The following is a 21,357-nucleotide window of genomic DNA, read 5'->3' as shown; positions in this document are numbered from 1 at the left end:
CGGCGCAGCGTGGTCTGTATGCGGGCAAGAAGGTGCTTTTCGGCGTCAAGTCGGCTGAGGACAAGAAATCCCCTATCAAGTGAGATGCGTGCCTTGGCTGTTCCCTTGCCGCCTGTCCCAGCTCTGCGCCTTTCCGAGTCTGCAGCAGCTCACTTTCAGCCCTCGCGCCTCACGCACGTTAGGTCGCTGAAGATTTGGAAGCCCAATGTTTTCGAAAAACGCTACTACAGTGATATCCTCAAGCGCTAGTAAGCCCGTGGTGTGCCTGGTTTTTCCTTGGCCGCTTGACTTTGCATCACGAGGAGCTTCCAATCTGATGAATGGCATCATCTTTTTTTTTTTTTTCTACCTGTAGCACCAAGGTGAAGGTGACGACCAAAGCCATTCGGTGCATTGACAAGGCTGGTGGCTTTGACAACTACATCCTCATGACTCAGGTGCGGTAGATAAAGCAGATGTGATACCTCCGAGGACTCATTATCACACCATGGCTCACCGTGCTCCTGTGCCTGGTATTGCACGGCAGCCCGAAAAACTGGACAGTGAACTGGGCATGAAGTTGCGTGTGGAGATGCTTCAGAAGATGGCGCGTCGCGCCGAGCATGACATGCGTCGCGAAGCCAACGCTGCGGCTCGTGCCGCCCGAGCTGCAGCCCAAGCCTAAACCTAAACCTGATTCGCCAAACGCTTCGAAGCATGGCGCTCATTCCGCTTTTCCCTGCCTTTTTTTTTTTTGTAAATCCTTTGGTTGGGTTGGCTTGATGCTTTCCCCCTTTCTTTCCTTCTTTTCCTAAAGGCAAGGCGCGCTGCGCGCGCTTTTGCTAAACCTGACTTTGGTCAAACTGACCGTGAATCACATTGTCGCAGCTCGTGCTTAGTTGATATCGTCTTTTCTCTGTCAGTTTGCTTTTCTTTCTGTGGGACTCTTCCGCATTTGCATGAATCTGGAGCCAAGGACAGTGAGCTTGTTTCCAAATCAAGCAAGAACAGATCGATTTTGGGCACAGCCCAGCCGAGGGGGAGGAGCGGGGGAGCAAGCCAAGCACACTGGGCAGTTGGTATTTTTGAAAAAGACGCGGGGAGAACATGGCACCTCAAAGTTCGTCGCGACCATTGGTGCGCGCTTGTTGCAGGCGCTGCAGATGGTCTTGCAGCACACGATCGGGATCTCCACATGGCCCAGCGTCTTCATCTTCATCGCCCGTGTCATAATCATCATAATCATCATAATCATCCTCGTCATCATCTTCTTCCTCTTCCTCGTCCTCTTCGCTTTGCTCTTCAATGGCATCCACTTCCCCTTCTTCCACCTTTTCCTCATTTTCGGCTCGGACGTCTGATGGAGCAGCAAGAGGAATGGCCTCACGCTCGTGAATGGCACCACTCCTCGTCGAGGCATGCTCATCAGCAGCCAGCGATGTACCAACTCCTGAACTCAACTCGGACCTGGATGGTACCGCATACGGACAAGAAAGGGGGAAAAGGTCGTGAGTCAGGGCGACGTTTGGAGTGTCGCGTTTGCCTCTGGACGTACCATGCTGGTTGTACAAGACAGGCAAGAAGCATCAAAGCCAAGATGATGAAGCCAGCCAGCCGCAACGCCCCCCAAAGCCACATCTCGAACGCTACATCACATTTGCGCGCATGAGCAATTCAAGCACCCTCTCCAAATACCCTTTGCCTCCCCCACCGTACATGTAGCACACCGCACCCAGATGCACACCCAGACGCACACCCAGACGCACACCCAGACGCACCCAGACGCACCCAGACGCACCATTCAAGACTCACTGTGAGTTGGATCTCGCCTGTATGTGTCAGCCAGTCGCGAAAGAGAGAGAGAGAGCTCCACTGCGGCGATGTGAGAGAAAGTGTGACTTGGATTACACTTCCACATGACACCTGCTGACAACTGCAAGAGAGCAGAGCAAATCGAACGCTGAGACCAGAGGAGACTGGTCTAGGTACGAGACAAACAAGCTAAAACTAAAGGTCATTCAGAGAAGAGTCCATCTACCTGCCAGACATCAGAGCAACCAGCTGACTGGTGTTGTGCCAAGAGAGAGAGAGAGAGGGGTCGAAACAGTTGTCGAGGCACGCTCTCCGCTCTCACCTGCCCCCCCTCCCCCTCCCCTTGCTGGGACCCTCGCGCGCGTGTGCGACTTGAGGCGCTGTTCGCCTGGGTTGGAGGCTGATTTGGACGTGATCATAGGGCCAAGGAGGATTGAGGAGGATCGAGGCGGATGTGGAGGGGTTTGGTTCAAGGACCAGTGCATTTTCCTCCCGGTTCACGGTCCCCAAAGAGCACGCTCTTGCGCGAACACCACTCGGAAGGAAGAAGCATGTGCCTCTTGAGCTAAGCCTCGAGCAAGAACCGTGCAATCCCTTCCACCCCCCGCGGACACGCCTGCAAACCTCTTGAAGAACTCGGGCCGGCGCTCTACTGGCACCTTGTCGGGCATCCCTTGATGCGCGTGAGTTCCGGTTTTCAACCTTGGTCATGCTGTGCTGGCGCACCGGATTAAATGTCTTGGTACGACGAGGACCGGCCTCGCCCGTCGAGGGCTGCTGGCAACTACTAGCACCCACCACGCAATGCACGCAAAGGCCACCAACCGGGTACCGCGCGCTACACCAAGCGTCAGTCCTCATGGATGGCACACCTCACCTTGACGTCCCGCCACCCCCGCCACCCATCGATGCGACGCATCACAACCACTCATCCCCCCACATCCGGGCAGCCGAAGTGGCCTCGCGCGTGACTGACGGTCCTGGCACGATCGACGTATCCTGGTCCCCTCACACCGGTGCTCGTCCAACTCAGGCTCCCTTCTTGGACAATGACATGAAACGGTCCGCCCTTCGCCCCGTCATGTCAACAACGCCACGCCTCCAACTTGACATGCACACCTCGTGCCTTCTCCTCTTGTTGATGCCTCACCGGCACTCAACTCGCCTCTAGGATCATCAACCTCGCCAAAACCCAGGCACCCCTGCTGGGAGGCAGCATGGGCTTGCTGCTTCTATCTTCCTCCGTCACCCTAGTCCTGCCCACGGGTATGGCCCCCTGCTCTTGCCTTCCCCGCACTCGGCTTCGAGAGAGTGCCTCTCTCATTCACACTCCTTCCCCTGTCTCACTCTGACGAACCACCCTCCCTTCTCTTGCAACTGCTTGCAGCCATCGGTCGCATGCTGGACCTGACCATGGACAACGACCCCAGCTTATCGTTGGAAACAGCAACCTATGGCCTCATTGGGCTCTTCACGGTCCAGGCTCTGGTCATGGGCGCGCGTAGTCTCATGCTCACCATGGCCGGTGAACGCATTTCGGCTCTCATCCGCAAACAAACCCTCGAATCCATCCTCCGTCAGGGCACCGGGTTCTTCGACGCTCAGGCCACGGGCGAGCTGGTCAACCGGCTCAGTGCCGACTGCACCCTTCTTCAAAAAGTCATTGCCAGCAGTCTTGCTCAGGGCATGCGTAGCCTCTTCCTGGGTGTTGGCAGTGCCGGCATGATGGCTTACCTTTCCCCCAAGCTCGTCATGTTCTCCATGGCCGTCCTGCCGCCCGTCGTGGGTGGCGCCATCTGGCTCAATCGGCGCATGAAGCGACAACAACGACTCGTCCAGGATGCGTTGGCCGAGGCCACCAGCCAAGCTGCCGACACTCTGGGCAACATCCGCCTCGTTCGTGATTTTGGCCAGGAACACGTCGAATACGATCGCTACGCCCGTGCCATTGATGTGACATACCACACTGCCCTTCAAGTGGGCCGCTCCAATGCCCTTTTGGAGGGCACCGTTTTCTGGGGCGTCAACATGAGTTTGGTGGCCGTGTTAGCCGTTGGCAGCACCATGATTGCGAGTCAAGAAATGACCGTGGGTGCCCTCACCAGCTTTCTCCTCTACAGCCTCTACTTTGGGATCCACACCAACGGCATGAGCAACGTCTATGCTGACCTGACTCGTGGTCTCGGGGCCTCGCAGCGCCTATTCGACCTCATTGACCTTCCCTCTGACCCCACCTCATCCATGCCCCACGATGGCGCTCGGCCACGCGTGCTGGCTGCCCCATACACGGGCGAGCCCAAGCCCCCGCCAACCCAGCCCATGCCCGTCGTTGAGCACGCCTCGAGCACCAAATCAGAGCCGGCCACTGCTAAAGGCGAGGAGGCCTCGAAGAAAAAGCGGTCGCCATCTCGCCACGCCGCTGACGTGGATGACTTTGATTATGATCCCCCTTTGCCCAACGCAACCACGCCCACCGGACCCCAAGCTACCCAAAAGGCCGTCAACATTTTGGCTCGAGATGATGAGGTTGATCAGCAGGGCATCGAAGCCGTCCTGCGACACGTCACCTTTGCCTATCCAGAGCGACCGGACGAAATTGTACTAGAGGACTATAGCCTTGAACTGCCCGCTGGAAAGTCTGTCGGTCTATGTGGCAGCAGCGGCTGTGGCAAGTCAACCGTGGCTCGTCTTCTGACCCGCTTGTACGACCCCAGTTCGGGACAGGTTTTTTTCGACGGCGTGGACCTTCGTACTCTTGATCCCGTGGAGATGCGCCACAACATTGGCATTGTCGCTCAGGATGCTCTCTTGTTTGACCGCACCGTGCGCGAGAACCTAATGTACGGTCGCCCTGATGCTACTGAGGCACAGCTGATCGAGGCTGCCAAGCAAGCCAACGCATACGAATTCATCTGCGAGCTTCCAGAAGGGTAAGCAAAATTCTCAACTGATGGTTGTTGGGCCCTTATCGGTGGGGGGAAGGTGAACCTCGAATTTGTGATGCAGCCACACTCATGTTACGGATGCGGGTATCCACGGGATGTTGCGACTCCTCTCAGGTTTGACACGGAGGTGGGCGAGCGGGGCGTCACGCTCTCGGGTGGGCAACGGGCCCGCCTTGCCATCGCTCGTGCGCTTTTGCGTCAGCCCCGCCTTCTGATTCTCGACGAAGCCTCGGCTGCGGTAAGTTGCTGGCTAGCGATCGACCCTGCCTTCTTGCGTCACCCCTCATTGCATGAATTGCGTTGGCGCATCGGCTTATTTCGATTTCAGTTGGATGCCGTGAGCGAGCAACAGGTGCATGCGGCCCTCAAGGCCGCGCTGACGCTCAACACTGGTCGCATGACAACCCTCTTGATTGCCCACCGGCTGGCTACGCTCAAGACTGCGGACGTTATCCACGTCATGGACCATGGCCGAATCGTCGAGTCTGGCTCCTTCCAAGAACTAGAAGCCGGGACCGGACTCTTTCGACAAATGCTCGACGCCCAGTCTACTGCCAGTACCGCCTGAACATGCCTGCCTCAAGTGATTTTGCCCGAGTGCTAGCAACAGGCTTGATTTCGTTTTTGTGCATCTTTTAAGAGAAAATAAATTTTACGCGTTTCTTTCGAGATGTCGTGTGCATTCCGTGAATGCTTCCAGGGCAGACATCTTTCCTCCTTGCTTCATGCTGTAATTGAACCTGGCTTTGACGCTTGCTCCATTGCTTCCTGCCACAATCCTACCATCCGATCACAAAGAGCTTTGAGACACTGCTCAACAATCTTCCCCATGGGGTTGTGCAATGCCTCCATGTCACCGTAAGCATGCCACAAAAGGATCAGTAGAAGAGGCTTGGGTGTGAAACGTTGCGCCGCAGAATGATTGCTTTTGTAAATTGGATCGCTAGAAGCACAAGCGGGCCGGTTTAGCGCGCAAGCGCGCACGGCGATCAGCCCCACTTGATGTGCGAGACAATGTGAGGAAACAGAAATGGAGCACAGCAACAAAAAAAAAAACCACAGACAAAATAAAAGAACAGACCCATGAGCAAAAACAAGAAAGAAAAAAAGATGAGACAATGCTACACGGAGCAGGACCAGTATGCCACAACATGTAAAAAAAAGTGGAGGCGAGCAATAATTCCAGCACAGTCGCCATGCCACCAGGGCATGCACAACAGGCATCGTTCCTGAACGATGCCTTGGGTGGGTGCTGGCGCCTCATGAGCTTCTGAGTTTTATCCATTTTTAACCTTCAGTCTTGGTGAAGATGCGCTGTGGACGACACAACCCCGCTGTGCGTGGCGTACACAACTTTGCCAACCTCTAGATAAATGCCAGATATTCTTAAGGGCGCTGGGGCACAGTGGGGCGCCCCGGAATAGTGGGGCGGCTGCTGGGTGGCGGTGGTGCGCTGCGCTGGCTTGGCGCTGGACGAGAGGGCACGGCGGGATTGGGTGCACCGGTGGCTGCATTGCGGAGTGGATAACAGACATGAGATGAAAAAGCGCCAAAGGCAAGAAACAGGTTGAAACAGAAATAAAAATAAAAGGCAGGGGGCGCAGTATGGGCAGCGGATGAAATCGGAGAGAGAAATCAATCGAAATCGCCAGTCACGTACCTGGACGAGCAGGCGCGCGAGGAGAAGGCTTGGGTGGGCCGCCACCCGTCGATGTGGGACGTGGGGGTGGGGCGCCGGGGCGACCGGCAGGAGCTGGACGCGGGGGTGCACTGACAGGAATGCTATTCTCGACTGGAGGAGGCAGAGACTCGCTCTTTGTTGTCAGGTTAACGTCCTTGATAATGTCCAGAGCCTGCTTGGAAGCCTGGTACATGGCGAGAAGCTCGTTACGGCGATTCACCTCTTCTGGAGACTCCTCCATCAGCTCCTCGGGGCTTTGGCGGTAGAGATGGGCAATCAGCTCGTCGCTGATAAACTCCTTGACGTTGTTTACCATAATGTGCATGCAGACCTTGGGCACCTGGTCGCGTAGGGTCTTGTGGACAATTTGCATGTACGAGTCAACGAGGTTGCGAATAATCTCGACCTGGCGCTCAAGCTGGGGGTCGGTGCTCTCCTCGTCCTCAATCTGAGCCGCGTCCTCCGCCTCTTCATTCTGAGGGTACACGCCCGCGCGTAGGAAGGAAGCCATCCAGCCCTCCATCTCCTCTTGAGTTGGTGCCACCAGCTCAAGGGTCTCGTGGTTCTTCCACACGTTCTTGTGGCTGTCCTCCGAGTTGAAAAGCTCAAAGGCAAAGCGCTTGCGGCCCAAAAGGCTGCTCTCCTCGACAACGCGCAACTTCAAGTCATCCAAGGACAAGAGATACTTTTGCTCTTTCTGATCCGAGTCCTTGTACCATGCGAGGGAAGAGGCTTGCAGCACGAAAAAGTAGTCCTTGGCGCCACCTAGACGGCCTGAGCCGCCAATGCCCAAATAACCCTTGCGGATTTCCTGAGCAATTCAGAACCACGTAGCACATAATCCCACAAAATGAGCGCGTGCGCTGACAGACGAGCGGCACGAATCCAACTTCAAGGTGTGGCCTGATTGAACGAGCCCCAGACTCAGTTCGGACACGCGGAATCGTACCTGGGTAGGCGCGTCTGCACGCATGGTATTGCTGCTGCGCGCACGCTTGCCGTTGGCGGCGTTGGCAAACCCAATGAAATCGGGGTGATTGGTGTTCATGTACGAGAGCTCAATCGAGATCTGGTTGTTGATGTGCACCTTGGCCTTTTCCTCGCAATCGCGAATGTGCGTCGAGACGAGCGTTTCACACTCGTCACGAAGGCTATCAGGCCAACGATGATGGTGATGAGTGTGTCCGGGATGTACACTAACAGTCCGCTGGTAGACGGATAGCAGCAGGTGCTACAGCAACAACAAGGCGTGGACGGCTCACCGGGGATAGCGCGCCATGTTTTGCGTGACATCATTCAAGAGCTCAACCAGCTCTTCACATACCATGTCCACGCACTTTAGGGAAGGCATCTGCACATGGACAGGCACATTCGGGGTGTGAGCGGGTTCTGGGGCGGGTCCGCGGAACCATGTCTGGCCTTCAAAATGCGTACCTTGAGCTTCTCGATCAGGCGCTTGGTGACGGCTTCAAAGGCCATATCAGGGGTGAAGAGGCCAACGCGGATACCACGAATGTTCTTGATGGCAAAGCCAATTTCACGGCGCAGCGTGCGCTCGTCGAGATCCATCTTGACGAGCTCAAAGGGGAAGCGCTCGTGAAACACACGGGCGATGCGTGCGCCACCACTGAGACGCTCGACGTTGACCGTGTCACCAGAACCCTCAATGCGTTTTTCAAACTGGTTGGCAAACTGATTGACCATCTGCACCATGGCCTTGGTGTTTTTGGTGCCGTCTATACCGTAAAAAATGTCCCCAGGTTTATGGCCAATGTGAGGAATATAAGGCAACGACTACAAACAAACGCATGCACTGGGCGAGGGCAACACACCATTGGGATCGTAATGCTTGAACTCGGCCACCTGGCTCTCAAGAGCAACGAGCTGTTTTTGCAGCTTGTTGCGAATGCCGGGGAGGCATTCGCGAATATGGTTGGTCAGCTGCTGATTGAGGGCCTTTTGCAGATATGGTGTGCCGTTCTTGGAGGCAATGTCTTTGTACGACGGGTGCATGAGAAAGAACTTGCGCTCAGCGTCAAGGGCAGCGCGAATGTCTTTGCGTCCGTCGATATCCTTTTGTGAGCGATTGACAACACCAATGTAGCCGCGACGCAGGGGTAGAAATTCATTGGTCAAAATGGCACGAGCGTCTGTGCCACTGTCCATGAGGTCAAGCTTGGTGATGACACCAATCGTGCGCACGCCCTCTGGATCCACCTCCTTGGCGAGCTTGAGGGCATCCGAGTTGGCCAGATCCTGGTTGGCAGGTGTGACAGCCAGAATGATGCAGTTGTCTTTGGTGATAAACTCCATGAGCATGCCGCGGATTTGATTTTCAATGTCCGCGGGCTGGTCGCCGACGGCCACCTTGGTCAGACCCGGCAGATCGACCAGTGTCAGGTTCAGAACTACGAATCGTCAGAAATGAGATCAGCATCAGGGGGCATACATGCATCAGACCTGCTACCCGCTGCCCGCGCACACAAATACACAACAACAACGGACGAGGCGAGGCGGAAAGGGAAAGGCTCCGCGCTTTCCGTGGGGATCCTTGAGATTGATCTGCATACCGTGGGGAGAGTAGACGCGCAAGTTGATAGGGATGTTGGAAATGCCCTTGTTGCTGCCGGTCATGCGATCTGTTTCAGCCTCGATTTCTTGGCGAATTTCGTTAAAGTCGGTAAACTTTTTGCCTCGAGCATGCAAGAACTCGCCCCACTCTGTCCAGCAGACATGAGATGTATGAGGCGATCGGGGTGAAAGACAGCCGTTTGCTCAAGACAAGCGCAAACCAGGTATTCAATAATCAAAGCCTCTGACCAGCTGAGGGATGGTAGTTGAGCTGAAGCACCAGGGGGCGACGGGTGACAATGCCCGAACCGCGAGGCAAAAAGTCCCTACGCGTCCAAATGGCAATGGTGAGAAGGGCCATGAGCTAAGATTGCGGTGGATATGGCCAAGGCCAGGGATGGCATTCAGGCGACCAACGGATCCATGCCGAACCGAGAGGTGAGACGTACTTTCCCACAAAGTTTTCAAGGACGGAGGATTTGCCAGCGGATTGACCGCCGACCACGGCGATCTGAGGCAAATCGAGGGGCACCTCGCCACCCAGGGAGGCAAAGGCATCTTGAAGCTTGTTGACCACCTCAATGAGGTTCTGCATGCCCGAATTGGTCGACATGGCGGGCGGTGTCTTGGCGAGACTGAGACAACGGTCACTGCCCACGTCCACGCCTACTGGCCTGGTGATGGTAGCCAACATGAAAGAAAGAGGTCATGAAAAATGGGCGAGGATAAAGACTTGGTTTTATACAGAGCGAGGATTCGAGGTCGTTCAAGAGGATTGCCAGTAACAGTGGGATAAAAAATAACTTGAAATGATGAGCAAATGACACGACGCTTACAGGATGTGGCCAAAACGGCAGCCGAGGCGAAACGATCCAACAAAGGCGAAAGGGGCAAGATGGATACAGAAGGTATACAAACGTTTGCCAAATGAGAAGCCGCTTCAAATCAAGTGTTGGACACGACTGGACGGCAAGTTTGAGCGCAGCACCAGCAGCCCGTCGCGCCACGACAAGGCACACGCAGCACTCGATACTGAACAGTTGAAAGAAAAAAAAAATGGAAATGAAATGCGAGTGGCCACCCACCTAAAGATACCGAGATACAAGGGTCATCGGCGCCATCCATGCGCGCATGATTGCGGCCAGAGCAAGGGTTGCAAGCCACCAAGCCCAGAGGAGGGCGGCGACAGAGCCATCGGCAGTGGCAGAGATGTCGAGAGAAGACGCGTTCCAAAAGCATCAAGATGAGTATGGCATTGAAACGTCATCGCTTAAGGCGACAAAATATCCCGTGTCCCCTGACTAAAACCACAACGCAACGAACCTCCCCCTCCCTCCCCGCTTCCTTCTTGTCTTCTCATTCCCTCTTCAATTGAACCAGATGGCGCTGCCATTTAGCGACCGGTACCCCGAGACGGACCTGAAGATGTACACAGTGAACTGGCACACAACAACAACAACAACAATAAAGAACGAAGGCAGAGAGATGAGATGATGTGATCGGATCTTAGAGATGAGTGATGCATGAGTTGGTCGGGTTAGAGATGGGAGAGGGTTCAGATACTTGTACAGAAGGAAATACAAGCCTGCTCCAGAGATTTATTTTACCAATGTGTAGATCCCAGAGATGAGGACTATTTCCAATGTCACGGGAGAGAGTGCATATGAGGCTCTCCCCCAAGTCTTGTGCGAGACAAGAAGACTAGGAGACCAACTATAGCGGTACGCCAACGCACACCGGAGACTAACTGAGACTGGGAGACTAGAAGACTTGACGAGTCTTGTCCGAGACTGGAAGATTGAACGACCGCGTGCGGCCATGTGGCTCTACACTCACACACACACACACACACACACACACACACACACACACACACACACACAGTGCAGTTTTACTGAAAGAGGCCCTTGGTCGAGGTCGCTGTTGTGGTTTGCGCGTTTGGAAACGGCAGCCGGGCGGGGACCGCAAGGGTGACGGAAACCTGAGGCGTTTGTCCCTGGCACCACTCGTCGTACACACACAGAACCGACCGCCATGGATGAGATTACCCGCAAAGTCCGCGAGCGCGTCTCGCTTACCAAAGACCGCGTCGATTACGTATGTTGGTCGGGCCCGCTATTGCGCCTCGGGTGTTTTGGATCCTTTCGACCCTTTTGCGTCCCACGGGCGCTTCCGCCCGCACTTGATCAACCTTGCAACTCCGGCTCGGCCTCATGATGATGTGGCTTGCTTGGATTTTCGTTTCTTTTGTTTCCTTAAGACGGCCAGCACTGATTTTCCTGGCAGCTACCCGGGCATCGATGACAGCTGGAACCTTGAGGCCATTAAAAAGGTAGCCTTGAGAGCATGTTGAAACCCCCATTCGCAATGTCGTTGCCCCAGTTTGTGCTGGTTCAAGTCGAGACCTTGCCGCTTCTCACATTGACCTTTTGGGTTTGGCCGCTCTCTTTTTACTCGTGTGCAGAAACTCAAGATTGATGTCACCCGCATCGAGGACAGCGAGTATGAGCTTGAATTTGACATCATTGGTCTAGACGCTGCCATCGTCAACACCATCCGCCGCATTCTTATCGCTGACGTACGATCCACGGAATGGCCATGTTTCTTCTGAGACAAGGCTCTTCGTCATTGTGCATGCAACGCAGCCCATGCGTCTTCTTTTGTCCTCATCAACCACACCTGCCTCCGTACGTTGCATGCCCCCTCCCAACAGACGCCCACCATGGCCATTGAGTCTGTCTACATCTTCAACAACACATCCATGCTGCCCGATGAGCTCTTCGCACATCGCCTGGGCTTGATTCCCATCAAGGCTGACCCGCGCCACTTCACGTACCGCGCCGATGACGGCGGACAGCCAACCGATGCAAACACCATCGTCTTCAACCTCAAGCGTGTCTGCACCAAGAAACCAAATGCTCCCGCCGATGCCACCAACCCCGAAGACTTGTACGAGAATGCCGTCATCTACTCGCGAGACCTTGAATGGGCACCACAGGGTCAACAGGAACAAGTGGTGCGTTGACCAAAAACTTTCACCTCCAAAAGCGTGTGTCGAAACAGTCAAAACTTGCGCTCTCAGTGTTGCCTCTTGATTTGTTGCTAATCTTGGGGGGTCAAAAGGGCGCGACAGTCACTCGGCCGCTGATTCGACCCGCACCACTCGATTGGTGTGGCCAGGCGCCCACACGTTCACCATCATGTGGGCGCCGTGCGAATCACGGCCAAACTTGTTTAATAACACCCCAAACTTGTCAACACCCCGGTGCTTGTGTTTTGCACACTCATGCCCCTGGATGTGTCTTGTCCTGGTCGTGTGCCGACACGCCATGCAGTTTGGCAAAAATGGATTCAGTGTCGTCTATGATGACATTGTCATTATGAAAATGCGCCCCGGGCAAGAAGTCAACATGCAGCTCTTTTGTGAAAAGGGTGAGTGGTTTGCGTCTGTGCAACCTCGCGTTGCTTTCTTGTTGCTAATGGCGTCTCACCCCAACTCGTTGAATGTTTCTCTTTGGTCTATATACAAAGGCGTTGGCAAGACCCATGCCAAATGGTCGCCCGTCGCAACCGCCTCGTACCGTCTCATGCCCGAAATCATCCTCAAGGAGCCTATTGTGGGCCCGTTGGCACACAAGCTGCAAAAGTGTTTTTCACCCGGTGAGTGGATCTGCGTTAGCGGCACCTAGCTTGTTGTTTCTCCTGGCTTGTGGGGCCATGCTTATTCGTACCGCCTGCCTCGATGTGTGTTCGATCCACAGGTGTCTGTGACATTGTGAAGAACAGCAAAGGTGAAGATGAGGCAAAGATCGTGAACCCCCGTGCCGATACCGTTTCCCGCGAAGTGTTCCGCCACGATGACCTGAGGGATAAGGTCGAACTTAACCGCGTACGCGACCACTTCATCTGTATGTTGAGTTGCTCGCCGTGCCCCACGTTTCGACCGTCTCGTCCTTGCGCCTTGATTTTTTTTTTTTTTTTTAAATCTGTCTGACCCGCCTTCCCCGCTACCTTTATGTACATCTTGTCTCCTGTACCGTCAGTCTCCGTCGAGTCAGTGGGCGCACTCGCTCCCGACGTGCTGGTACTCATGGCTCTGCAAGAACTCAAGAGCAAATGCCAGCGTGTCATTGACTTTTTGGATGAATCAGCGCAAGTCGCTGCGGTCAATGCCAACCTTCAGGATGACAGTGCTGATGCCGAGGCATAGCTGTTCGTTTCATCCCTTTGTCTGGGCCTTTCATGGCCTCTTTGGTTCGCTGGCCCGAATAAACGATGTATTCTCGCTTCATAATCGACTCAACCTATTCAAACACGCCGACTTTTCTTCCTCGCACAACATATATGAAACCAAAAACTGGAGAACAAAGGTTCAATTGCTTCTTATAAATCCTCCATCAGAAGTGTGATAAAAAAAAATTGTCTCCAACTCACCAAGTTGTTTGTCTCAGGTTAGGCCGCACGCTCGCACACACACATACACACACAGGAAACAATCGGTTATACACAGAAAAGGGAAATGAGATTATTGCAAATCCTCCGCCTTGACGCCACGAGGCTCCACTTGCAGTGATAACTGGTACAGGGCCTCATCGTCCAGGTGTTCAAAGTCTTTAAACAGGGAATAAACCTCCGGTCGCGATTTGTAATCATACTTTTCACTTTGAAAATGCTGGACAGCACTGCAAATCGAATGAAAGTGTTGCATCTGCCAACAAGCACCAAGCCGGTTGAGAACAACGCAAAGAGCCCATCCCAGGTTATGTGTTTACCGAGCGAAAGCAGGCGCTGGATCATACCTTAGCAAAGTTGACGATGCGCGACACGGGAGCCGTCGGGAAAGCGATGCCCTCGCAGTCATCAAAAAAGTCTGGATTGCCATTGTGCACAAACGTAATGTCCGACAGGTACAGGCCCAGGTATGGGATCGCAGGCAGGCTGGCCTGGGCACACGCGCTCCGATACACGGCAAAGTTGCGGTCGCGGGACATCAGAAGCTTCAACTTGCGCAAGCGGCTTGCCACCTTGGAGCCGGCATGGTCAAAGGTATGCTTGAGGCGGTGCACGGCCGCATTGTCAATCCCTGACAAAATGGCCAAGAGGGCATTGAAGTTGTGCAGCTTGCGCAGTGCGCGCATCACGTCCACCAGTTTGGCTAGTACTTTGGCCCGACGCCGCAAGCGCTCGGTGCGACAGAGGAGCGTTGCGGCCCACCGGCTCACGCTGTTAAAGTGGTTTGTCACAGCAATGATATTGCTGCAGTCTGCACGCTTTGATTCGTGACGCCAACTGATGAGCTCTTCAGGTGTGATAGCAGCCAACAATTCCGCATCCCGCAGGCACAACTCGCGTGCCACATCGAAATCAGGAACATCTGTAATGGACTCGAAGCGCGTGAAAACCTGCTGCTCCTGCGGGCGATCGGGAATCACAATGGCCCGTCGAGGGCTGGCCGCGGCACGCCGCTGCTCTTCCAGCTTGGCCCGCTCCTCCAGCGCCAGGGATAGCGCCTGCAAAACCTCAACAGCCAGCTCGATAAAGTGGACGTCACCCAGGCGTAGCAAGCGGGTGATGGCATCTGCAACCCGCTGCAAAAGAGACATGTTGAGGTCCCGCAAGAGGCGCGGCAGCAAACGCGCAAGGGCATCTGAGCAGCGAGAGTGTTCAAAAGCAGCTTCGCTCAGGTTGGCACCAGCCACAATGCCTTCGTAAGACTTCAGATGACAGTCGGTCAAAAACCGCATCACCTGATCGGCGTCGGTGAAGATGCCAAAGCTCAGGTCAAAGGCCGGTAAGTAGTCCGGGTCCGCGTTCGAAACAGCCACTAAAAAATGCATCAGCTGTTTGACCGTTGCAAGCTTGACTCGCAAAATTTCGTGGTGGTCTTCTAACGCGTATCGATAACAGACTGCTCCAGTGACATCGTCAATCTCATCCCCGGCCTCGGCCACGTACACAATTTGACCTGCATCACCAGTGTCACCGCCGAGGCTCGTGCGAGGCAGCGGTGCGGCTGTTGGCCCGACATCGTCCGTGGACGTCGCCTCGGTATGGTCGGCATCTGTAAGCTGCATGACGACCGGGTGGCCCTTGGTCAGCGAAGGGCGGTGGGGTGAGCCATGGCCATTGCCCTCACCACTTATCACCTGCGCTCGTGGGCGCATCATATCCGCTTGACGGTCGCTGTAAGAGCGGGGCTTGGTCGTTAAGGCGACCGGACCTTGTGAGGGAGAAGATTGCATCGTTTTGGAGCGCCCGCGACCGTCGTCGCCATGGCCCGTGATCAGTGATGCCACAAGCGATGAGGCGGATCCGTCGGTCCGCGACGCTGAAGCAGCCATGTCCCGAAGCGGGCCACGTGGAGGAAGGGCCGGTGAGCCCACAGCAGGTGACGCTCGACCCCCTGTGGGTATGCGTGGGGGGATGACGGGCGGAACATCAATGGGTGCTGTCGTTGCGGGAACCTCCAGTCGCTCAGCGGCACTTGCGGCCGCTTGGCTCGAGCTTTGGGCTTCAGTAGACGGCTTTGCTGGAAATGGATTGCTGCCCGTTGTGCTCTCTGCTGATCCGCTGGTATTGGCATGGGCAAGGCGACTCGCGCGACCACTCGGGGTTGTGCTAGTCGGGGCACTGGACCCGTCGACCCCTGCTCTTGTCGAGAGAAAGCTAGCAAAGGGATTGGTAGAAGACAGGGTCCGCGGCAGTTCTGTGGGTATCACTGACAAGTGGCCTGTAGAGCTTGGGGGGGCGTGTTCCCGCTCGGACGTTGGTCCGGCATCTGACTCGAAGGAAGTGCTGATGTAAGAGATGTCACCGACTGTCGAGTTGTCATCATCGTCATCATCCGTCATGAGAGCCTGAGCCGAGGCCATGGCCGATGCATCGAGGCTTGCGACCGGATCATGAAAGTTGGCAAAGGGGTTCTTGGCTGAGAGGCGAAAGGCCGGGTGCCGGTGTGCCTCACGAGCAAAATGCTGTTCGTGAGCCGTGGAGCTGCTGAAGGTGGAGTGGCGGAGGCGCCGGGCGCGCTCCATACGCTCCTGATCTTCGGCACGGATGCCTAAAATAGACATGCGGCGGCGAGATATGTTGCTCCGTTCCCCCTCGTTGCCAGCCTTGCCGGAACCCAGGCCAAAGTCGCTGCGCCGTGGCCGTGCAGGACGCCGAGTCATCAAATCGCCCACATCAGCGGCCTCCAGTGCCGCAGCCGTGTCATGGTCCAAGCCTGATCCAGGTGCTGAGTGGCCTCGACTGCCATAGCTGTCGTCATCATCGTCATCTTCGTCGTCGTCATCCGAGTCATCGTCAGTGCTCCCCCGTCGATAACGGGACGGGTGTTCGACCGAGCTGCCCCTACGCAATGTTGCCAGGCTCTCGGGGTCTGTTGGCTGATTGGCCTGCGCGTCCTCGTCCTCTTCCTCGTCCGATGTCATGGTGCCAGTTCGCAGCTTCAGGCCGTGACGCGCACCAGTACGCCCGGGATCCGCATACTCGAGTGGCTGGTCTCGGGCAGTACGGGCCCCATTTTGGCTGTGCGTGGGGGACCAGGCACCGTCCCACTCCCAACCGGATCCCGCCCCCATCTCCTCGTGGGAGAACTGATGCATGCGCTCGGGCGATCGATCAACGGCCGTAACGCCGTCGTTCACCTCCATCACGGCCGTCACGCGGTTGGGCCGCTTGATGCTGTTGCGACGACGAACCGAGCCCGAGGCATCCGAGGGTATGCTAGGTGACAGCACTCTGTTTGAGTCCGACACAAGATCTCCGCTCGTTGGCGGAATCGTACTTGGCATGGGCGAAGGACGCCCACTAAACGGGTCACCAGAGTGACTTTCGATGCTCGCGTTTTCACGGCTAACGCCGTTGAGTGCGTGTAGTTCCCCGGCTGACGCGCGCAAGCTATTCGGTTCAGAGCGTGCGGCCGCGTGTGGCTCGCTGCCGATCTGGCCCAAACTGGAGCGCTGAGCGATAAAGTGATCCAGCGAACTAAATGAAGTGCGCCGGTCATCTTCGATCTGACCACTAGCATTGGGAGCAGAGACACTGCCGGGGGCCGTGGAAGAAACTGATGTCCCAGCCGGCGATGCCACCCCCGACCCAAACGGGCTGTTTTTATTGCCGTGTGCGTGGTGATGGTGACTTCGTGTGCTGTGACGTGTGCGGGCGCGCCGGGTGGAGCCACCAAAGCCATCTTCGCTGCCACGACCACTGCCAATGTGCAACAATGAGGCTGACTTGGAGCGCACGACAAAAGGGCGCAGCGGCGGCATTTCAGTCTCCAAGTTGGTGCGCTGCGACCCCAGTGCCTCGTTGAGGGCTTGTAGCAGATCGTTGCAGTTGGCACAGAGTAGGGCTTGCGCGCGCTCTGCCTCGAGGCCGTAGCAGCGTACAAGGCGCTCCACCTTGACGGGGTCAGCTACAACCGCCGCTCGGCTCGTGAGTCCTGATCGCGGAGTGGTCGGCTGTGGTGTGCCCGTAGGCATCGAGCCAATGGAGGAAACTGGAGATGCGGCGGCATTGGGGTTGGGATGCGGTGGAGAGCCAGGTGCGGCCCCGTCCCCAGTCATGGGCACGGGCTGAATCGGAGGGGTGGAGGGGATTGACCCCAGCTCTGGCTGTGTGGTACGAGGAGATGACGAACGCGAGCGCACGACAAGTTCCATGGCCGATCCTGCCCGTGTCGGCAAGGCTGCCAAACCTTTTCGAAGAAGTCCCCGGGCGTTGACGCCAGTGTCTGAGGCACTGGTTTGAGTGGGCAACCGAAGGGGTGTATGGGTGTCTTGATCGAAAAGCAGGGCGCTGATGGATTCAAGACAAAGCAGCACCTTGTTGGTTTTGCTCGTGAGGTCAGCAATCAAATCCGGGGTAGGGGCCGTAAAGTACATGGGCTCACGCTGCGCCAGCGGCTGCAAGCGGCAAACGAGGTCTGCAATGTCAGCCACTATTCCACAAAGCGATTGTTGGGGTGGCCGTAGCTCGTCAATCAGCGACTGTCGATCTGCGTCGTGGTGTTCATCCACCGTGTATCCAATTAGCTGCAAGAGCCCTTGCAACGTGCCGAGCACGCGCGTCACTGCCGGCAAGGCTCGCTCCTTGACCTCAAGTCGCCTGCAGAGATCGCTGAGGGCCGCGATGAGCAGGGCAAAAGTATCCTGAAAGTCATGCTGATAGAGTTGGCCCAAGTGCTCCTCGATAGTTTCTGGTATGCTCTGTGATTTGGGTATTGGGCCAGGCGGTGAGGAAGGCAGAAAGGTGATGCGCAGCGTGGAGGCGTGACACACCTCGCGAGGGGTGGCGCTCGAGTCGCGCGTGCGCTTGATGAGTGATTGAAGCTGCCAAGAATTACAGCAGCAATGACAAACAACAAGAGTTTGAACTGAGTAATGGCCGCAAGCGGCGAGCGGAGGAATGGCTTCCTTAAGAAGAAAAAATTCAAAAGAAGAAAGCCAATCAAACAGACAACGAGAGACGGGAGACGAGTCAAGGGGCCCACACCTTTTTGCGGGTACTGGGCTTGTAATAGTGCACGTGGCCGTGCCTAGACGAGTAGAAGGTGAACATGAGGGCAAATTCAGTGGAGACCTCGAGCAAGCTCGCACAAGGTTGGACGTACGTTTCGTCGGAGGTCTGATCTTTCAGGAGGCGCAGCCACTCATTGAGAGCGTGCTCAGACTTGGCACGGAATGCCGCCGTATACTAGAATAATAAGATAATACGAATACAACGGTAAGCCCAACCAAGATAGGTGGGCCAAAAAGGTCACATATCCCGCTACGCTGTGCGAGAATAGCGCGGCGTGGTGGAACCGACCTTGCGACCGCCGGCGTGATGTTCGAGAACAAACTTGTTCTTCGACTCGTTACACTACAGTGAATAGGATGGGGCGTTCCCCGACAAGGGCCAAGGACGAGGTTAGACCAAGCGTGCGCGAGCCATGCCGCCACTGGGGTGTACTCTGTAAACCGACACGGCACGGACCAGCAGTTCATTGCCCTTGATGGGGGTCTGATTGACGACTGCATCAAACAATGGTTGGCTATCTTCATCCACCTCAAACTCGTAAAGCACACCCGCCTGGCACAAGCGATTACACGTAAGTTGATAGACGCGCCGGACAAAAGCGAGAGCCGGGGTCGGGACGGCATGGAGTGGGGATAACAAAGGGCCAGACCTGCAGTACGACGTAACGCTCTTTCCAGGCCTTTTTCAACACCTTCTTATAGAGCAAACCCTATCATGACAAGATAAATTGAGAGTCAGGCATCGCACTGGGCCGTGCAAGCAAGTGCACGCGCGCGTGCGTGCAGGCTGATAAAGGCATGAGAGCGAAAACAAGACCTGATGCTCGAAGGCGGCTTTGTCTGGGATGAATTCGCGTTGCTCGTAGGGCGAGGAGCTCGCGTCAGGGCCCAGCGAGCCAGTACTGCTGGCCACGGAGGAGGCCGAGCTCTGGGGATGCTGAAGCCGTTTATCGGACCGAAAGCGGTTTAGCATGTCGACGGTGCGTTCTCACTGCATAGCCAGTCGCGGCCTGCGGCGTCGCGTCCGAGATGGCAGAGTCTGCGACGATGGCAAAGCAGCAATGTCAAAGATGGATACCAACAGCTCGAAAGGTGAAACTGTGTTTAGTCAAAGAGAGAAGGGGGTGCTGGTAGGAGGCGAATATGTGATCCCAAGTCATGGTCTCGCGCCATCACAGACCGCAGCAGCATCAAGGTTCTTGAGCTGTGCGGGCTGATCTGAGAGGCAAAGGCACAACTAAAATAAAAAATGTGTGTCTGTGTGTGTGTGTGTCTCTGTGTGTGTGCGCGCGCGCGCGCGATAGAGAGAAAGAGGGAAGGAGATGCAGTGCGCTTGCGTGCGTGCGTGCGTGCGTGTGTGTGCGTACGTGCGTGTGTGTGTGTGTGTGTGTGTGCCTGGAGTGGCCATTAGAGAAGCCAGGGGTCATCGTACCTCAATCGATCCAAAACCCGAAAAGCCACAATCAGACTGTCAAAGCGTCGCTCCGCCACCTCCAGTCAAACCAATGAACCCCCCTCCTCGTTCGACCCCGACCCTTCCCCCTCTCATCAAGGTAGCAGGGAAGAACAACCAGCAATCTTGATCAACAGCGAAGAAGCAGCACCAGGCACCACCAGCACCAGCACCAGCAGAAAGGTAGGCAGCAGGCAGCAGTGGCAGAGAGTGCGAGAGAGAGAGAGAGAGAGAGAGAGAGAGAGAGAGAGAGAGAGAGAGAGAGAGAGAGAGAATCTAAAGCTGAAGAAACTGCAACAACTGGATATTATACGTTGATAAGTGGCAAGTGGAATGATTTCGGAAGAAGCGATATGAAAGCACTTAAATGCAATAACTGAAGAAATCGCAGCAATAACAACGTCAATAACATGAACATCACAGGTCTCGCTACCAGCTGTGAGAGTTTGTGGCCCATATACCTCATAAAGCTGTCGGGGTGTCGCGCGAGCGAACCTGACATTTATGTCAGATGATTTTAAGGCAATTGTTAAACCCGTATTTTTCAGAACAGAATATTTGGGAAATAGATGCGGGTAAATTTGAATTTGTTGCTCCCAAACTTCGCTTTGTCAGCACATCGAAAAAAAAAAAAAAAAAAGGAACTGACGAGCGCTGATCGGCGGTTTCATTTTATTCTTTTCCCTTGCTGCTCCCCCGGGCCAGCCTCTCTTGCCTGGTAGAACCGCTGCGCCTTGGTAAGTTGGCAACTTGTGTGTGTCCTTGGCAAACTGGGATGAATTTGTTGTGTCTGGGGCATTCAAAAGCTGGGAACTCTGCCCGCTACCCATTTGCCGTCAGTTGAATAAGCGGCTTGATGCCGTTGGCCACGCTCAGCTCACTCATGTGCATTGCGGGTCTGCGAATAGTCTGAGCGCTTGCTGGCCCTTCTAGGAGAGGTGCTCAGCCCCTCTTCTTTCTATATTCATTCTTTTTTAAGGAAAAAAAAAACAAGAAGTTTTTGCCCTGGGCCCTGAAGCTATCAATTTTCTGTGAGCCCGATCTCCCCAGCGTCCGCACTGCAGGACCGCCAACATGGACAAGGTGCACGTCACCATCCGTGTCCGGCCTCTCAAGGAGCGGTAAGTCTGTGACCACTCGCATTCAGCAGCTCAAAGCTCGCACCTCAGCCCCGTGGAAACCACGGCGTTGCTTCACACGATACACGCGGCCCTCGCTCGCATAGCGAGGCCGACAAGGGCACAGCATGGGAGCTGACGGACACCACCATGAAGTCGTCCACCCGTGGGCAAGATCAATACGTGTTTGGTAAGAGCTTCCCTTCCACCGTGTCACCGCCTGCCCTTGATTAAGCCTCGGCGATGCTAAATCCCCTCCTCTCGTCCCCTCCTA

The 21,357-nt window shown here is 55.5% G+C and overlaps 6 protein-coding genes across 6 annotated transcripts in view; 3 read left to right on the top strand and 3 right to left on the bottom strand.

The window, feature by feature from the left end:
- Positions 1-894, top strand: part of MONBRDRAFT_34085 (uncharacterized protein) — a 1,198-nt gene extending 304 nt beyond the window's left edge. The window contains exons 2-5 of the mRNA XM_001749337.1: positions 9-79; positions 183-248; positions 356-437; positions 527-894. Of these exons, the coding sequence (XP_001749389.1) occupies positions 9-79; positions 183-248; positions 356-437; positions 527-664 (357 nt within the window). The 3' untranslated portion in view covers positions 665-894. The remainder of the gene's footprint in view (positions 1-8; positions 80-182; positions 249-355; positions 438-526) is intronic.
- A 200-nt stretch (positions 895-1,094) lies between these two features.
- Positions 1,095-1,617, bottom strand: MONBRDRAFT_11512 (uncharacterized protein; the record flags this gene model as incomplete). Its single annotated transcript, XM_001749268.1, has 2 exons — positions 1,095-1,446; positions 1,535-1,617. 2 exons carry the CDS (start codon positions 1,615-1,617, stop codon positions 1,095-1,097), a joined length of 435 nt encoding a protein of 144 aa, XP_001749320.1.
- A 1,899-nt stretch (positions 1,618-3,516) lies between these two features.
- On the top strand, positions 3,517-5,485 carry MONBRDRAFT_34084 (uncharacterized protein; the record flags this gene model as incomplete). The annotated part of the gene is made up of 4 exons (XM_001749336.1): positions 3,517-4,059; positions 4,288-4,721; positions 4,851-4,974; positions 5,065-5,485. 4 exons carry the CDS (start codon positions 3,517-3,519, stop codon positions 5,302-5,304), a joined length of 1,341 nt encoding a protein of 446 aa, XP_001749388.1. The 3' UTR covers positions 5,305-5,485.
- Positions 5,486-6,122: 637 nt separating this feature from the next.
- On the bottom strand, positions 6,123-9,682 carry MONBRDRAFT_28892 (uncharacterized protein; the record flags this gene model as incomplete). Its single annotated transcript, XM_001749267.1, has 9 exons — positions 6,123-6,244; positions 6,397-7,228; positions 7,367-7,568; positions 7,680-7,768; positions 7,852-8,153; positions 8,250-8,825; positions 8,988-9,137; positions 9,238-9,314; positions 9,438-9,682. 9 exons carry the CDS (start codon positions 9,680-9,682, stop codon positions 6,123-6,125), a joined length of 2,595 nt encoding a protein of 864 aa, XP_001749319.1.
- A 1,240-nt stretch (positions 9,683-10,922) lies between these two features.
- On the top strand, positions 10,923-13,301 carry MONBRDRAFT_38678 (uncharacterized protein). The gene is made up of 8 exons (XM_001749335.1): positions 10,923-11,085; positions 11,249-11,320; positions 11,453-11,566; positions 11,702-12,004; positions 12,324-12,420; positions 12,520-12,648; positions 12,750-12,896; positions 13,032-13,301. Exons 1-8 carry the CDS (start codon positions 11,023-11,025, stop codon positions 13,196-13,198), a joined length of 1,092 nt encoding a protein of 363 aa, XP_001749387.1. The 5' UTR covers positions 10,923-11,022; the 3' UTR covers positions 13,199-13,301.
- Positions 13,302-13,513: 212 nt separating this feature from the next.
- MONBRDRAFT_28890 (uncharacterized protein) lies at positions 13,514-21,213 on the bottom strand (the record flags this gene model as incomplete). The annotated part of the gene is made up of 16 exons (XM_001749266.1): positions 13,514-13,696; positions 13,788-18,323; positions 18,487-18,529; positions 18,605-18,687; positions 18,802-18,855; positions 18,970-19,065; positions 19,163-19,222; positions 19,330-19,449; positions 19,693-19,749; positions 19,880-19,907; positions 19,945-20,003; positions 20,124-20,241; positions 20,427-20,460; positions 20,615-20,787; positions 20,847-20,923; positions 21,130-21,213. The coding sequence occupies 16 exons, from the start codon at positions 21,211-21,213 to the stop codon at positions 13,514-13,516; spliced, it is 5,805 nt and encodes a 1,934-aa protein (XP_001749318.1).
- Between the last annotated feature and the right edge of the window lie 144 nt (positions 21,214-21,357).

This window comes from Monosiga brevicollis, genomic scaffold (assembly GCF_000002865.3).
Source record: "Monosiga brevicollis MX1 MONBRscaffold_29 genomic scaffold, whole genome shotgun sequence".
In the NCBI taxonomy this organism is placed as follows: Eukaryota; class Choanoflagellata; order Craspedida; family Salpingoecidae; genus Monosiga; species Monosiga brevicollis.
This window is presented reverse-complemented; position numbering and strand designations above follow the sequence as displayed.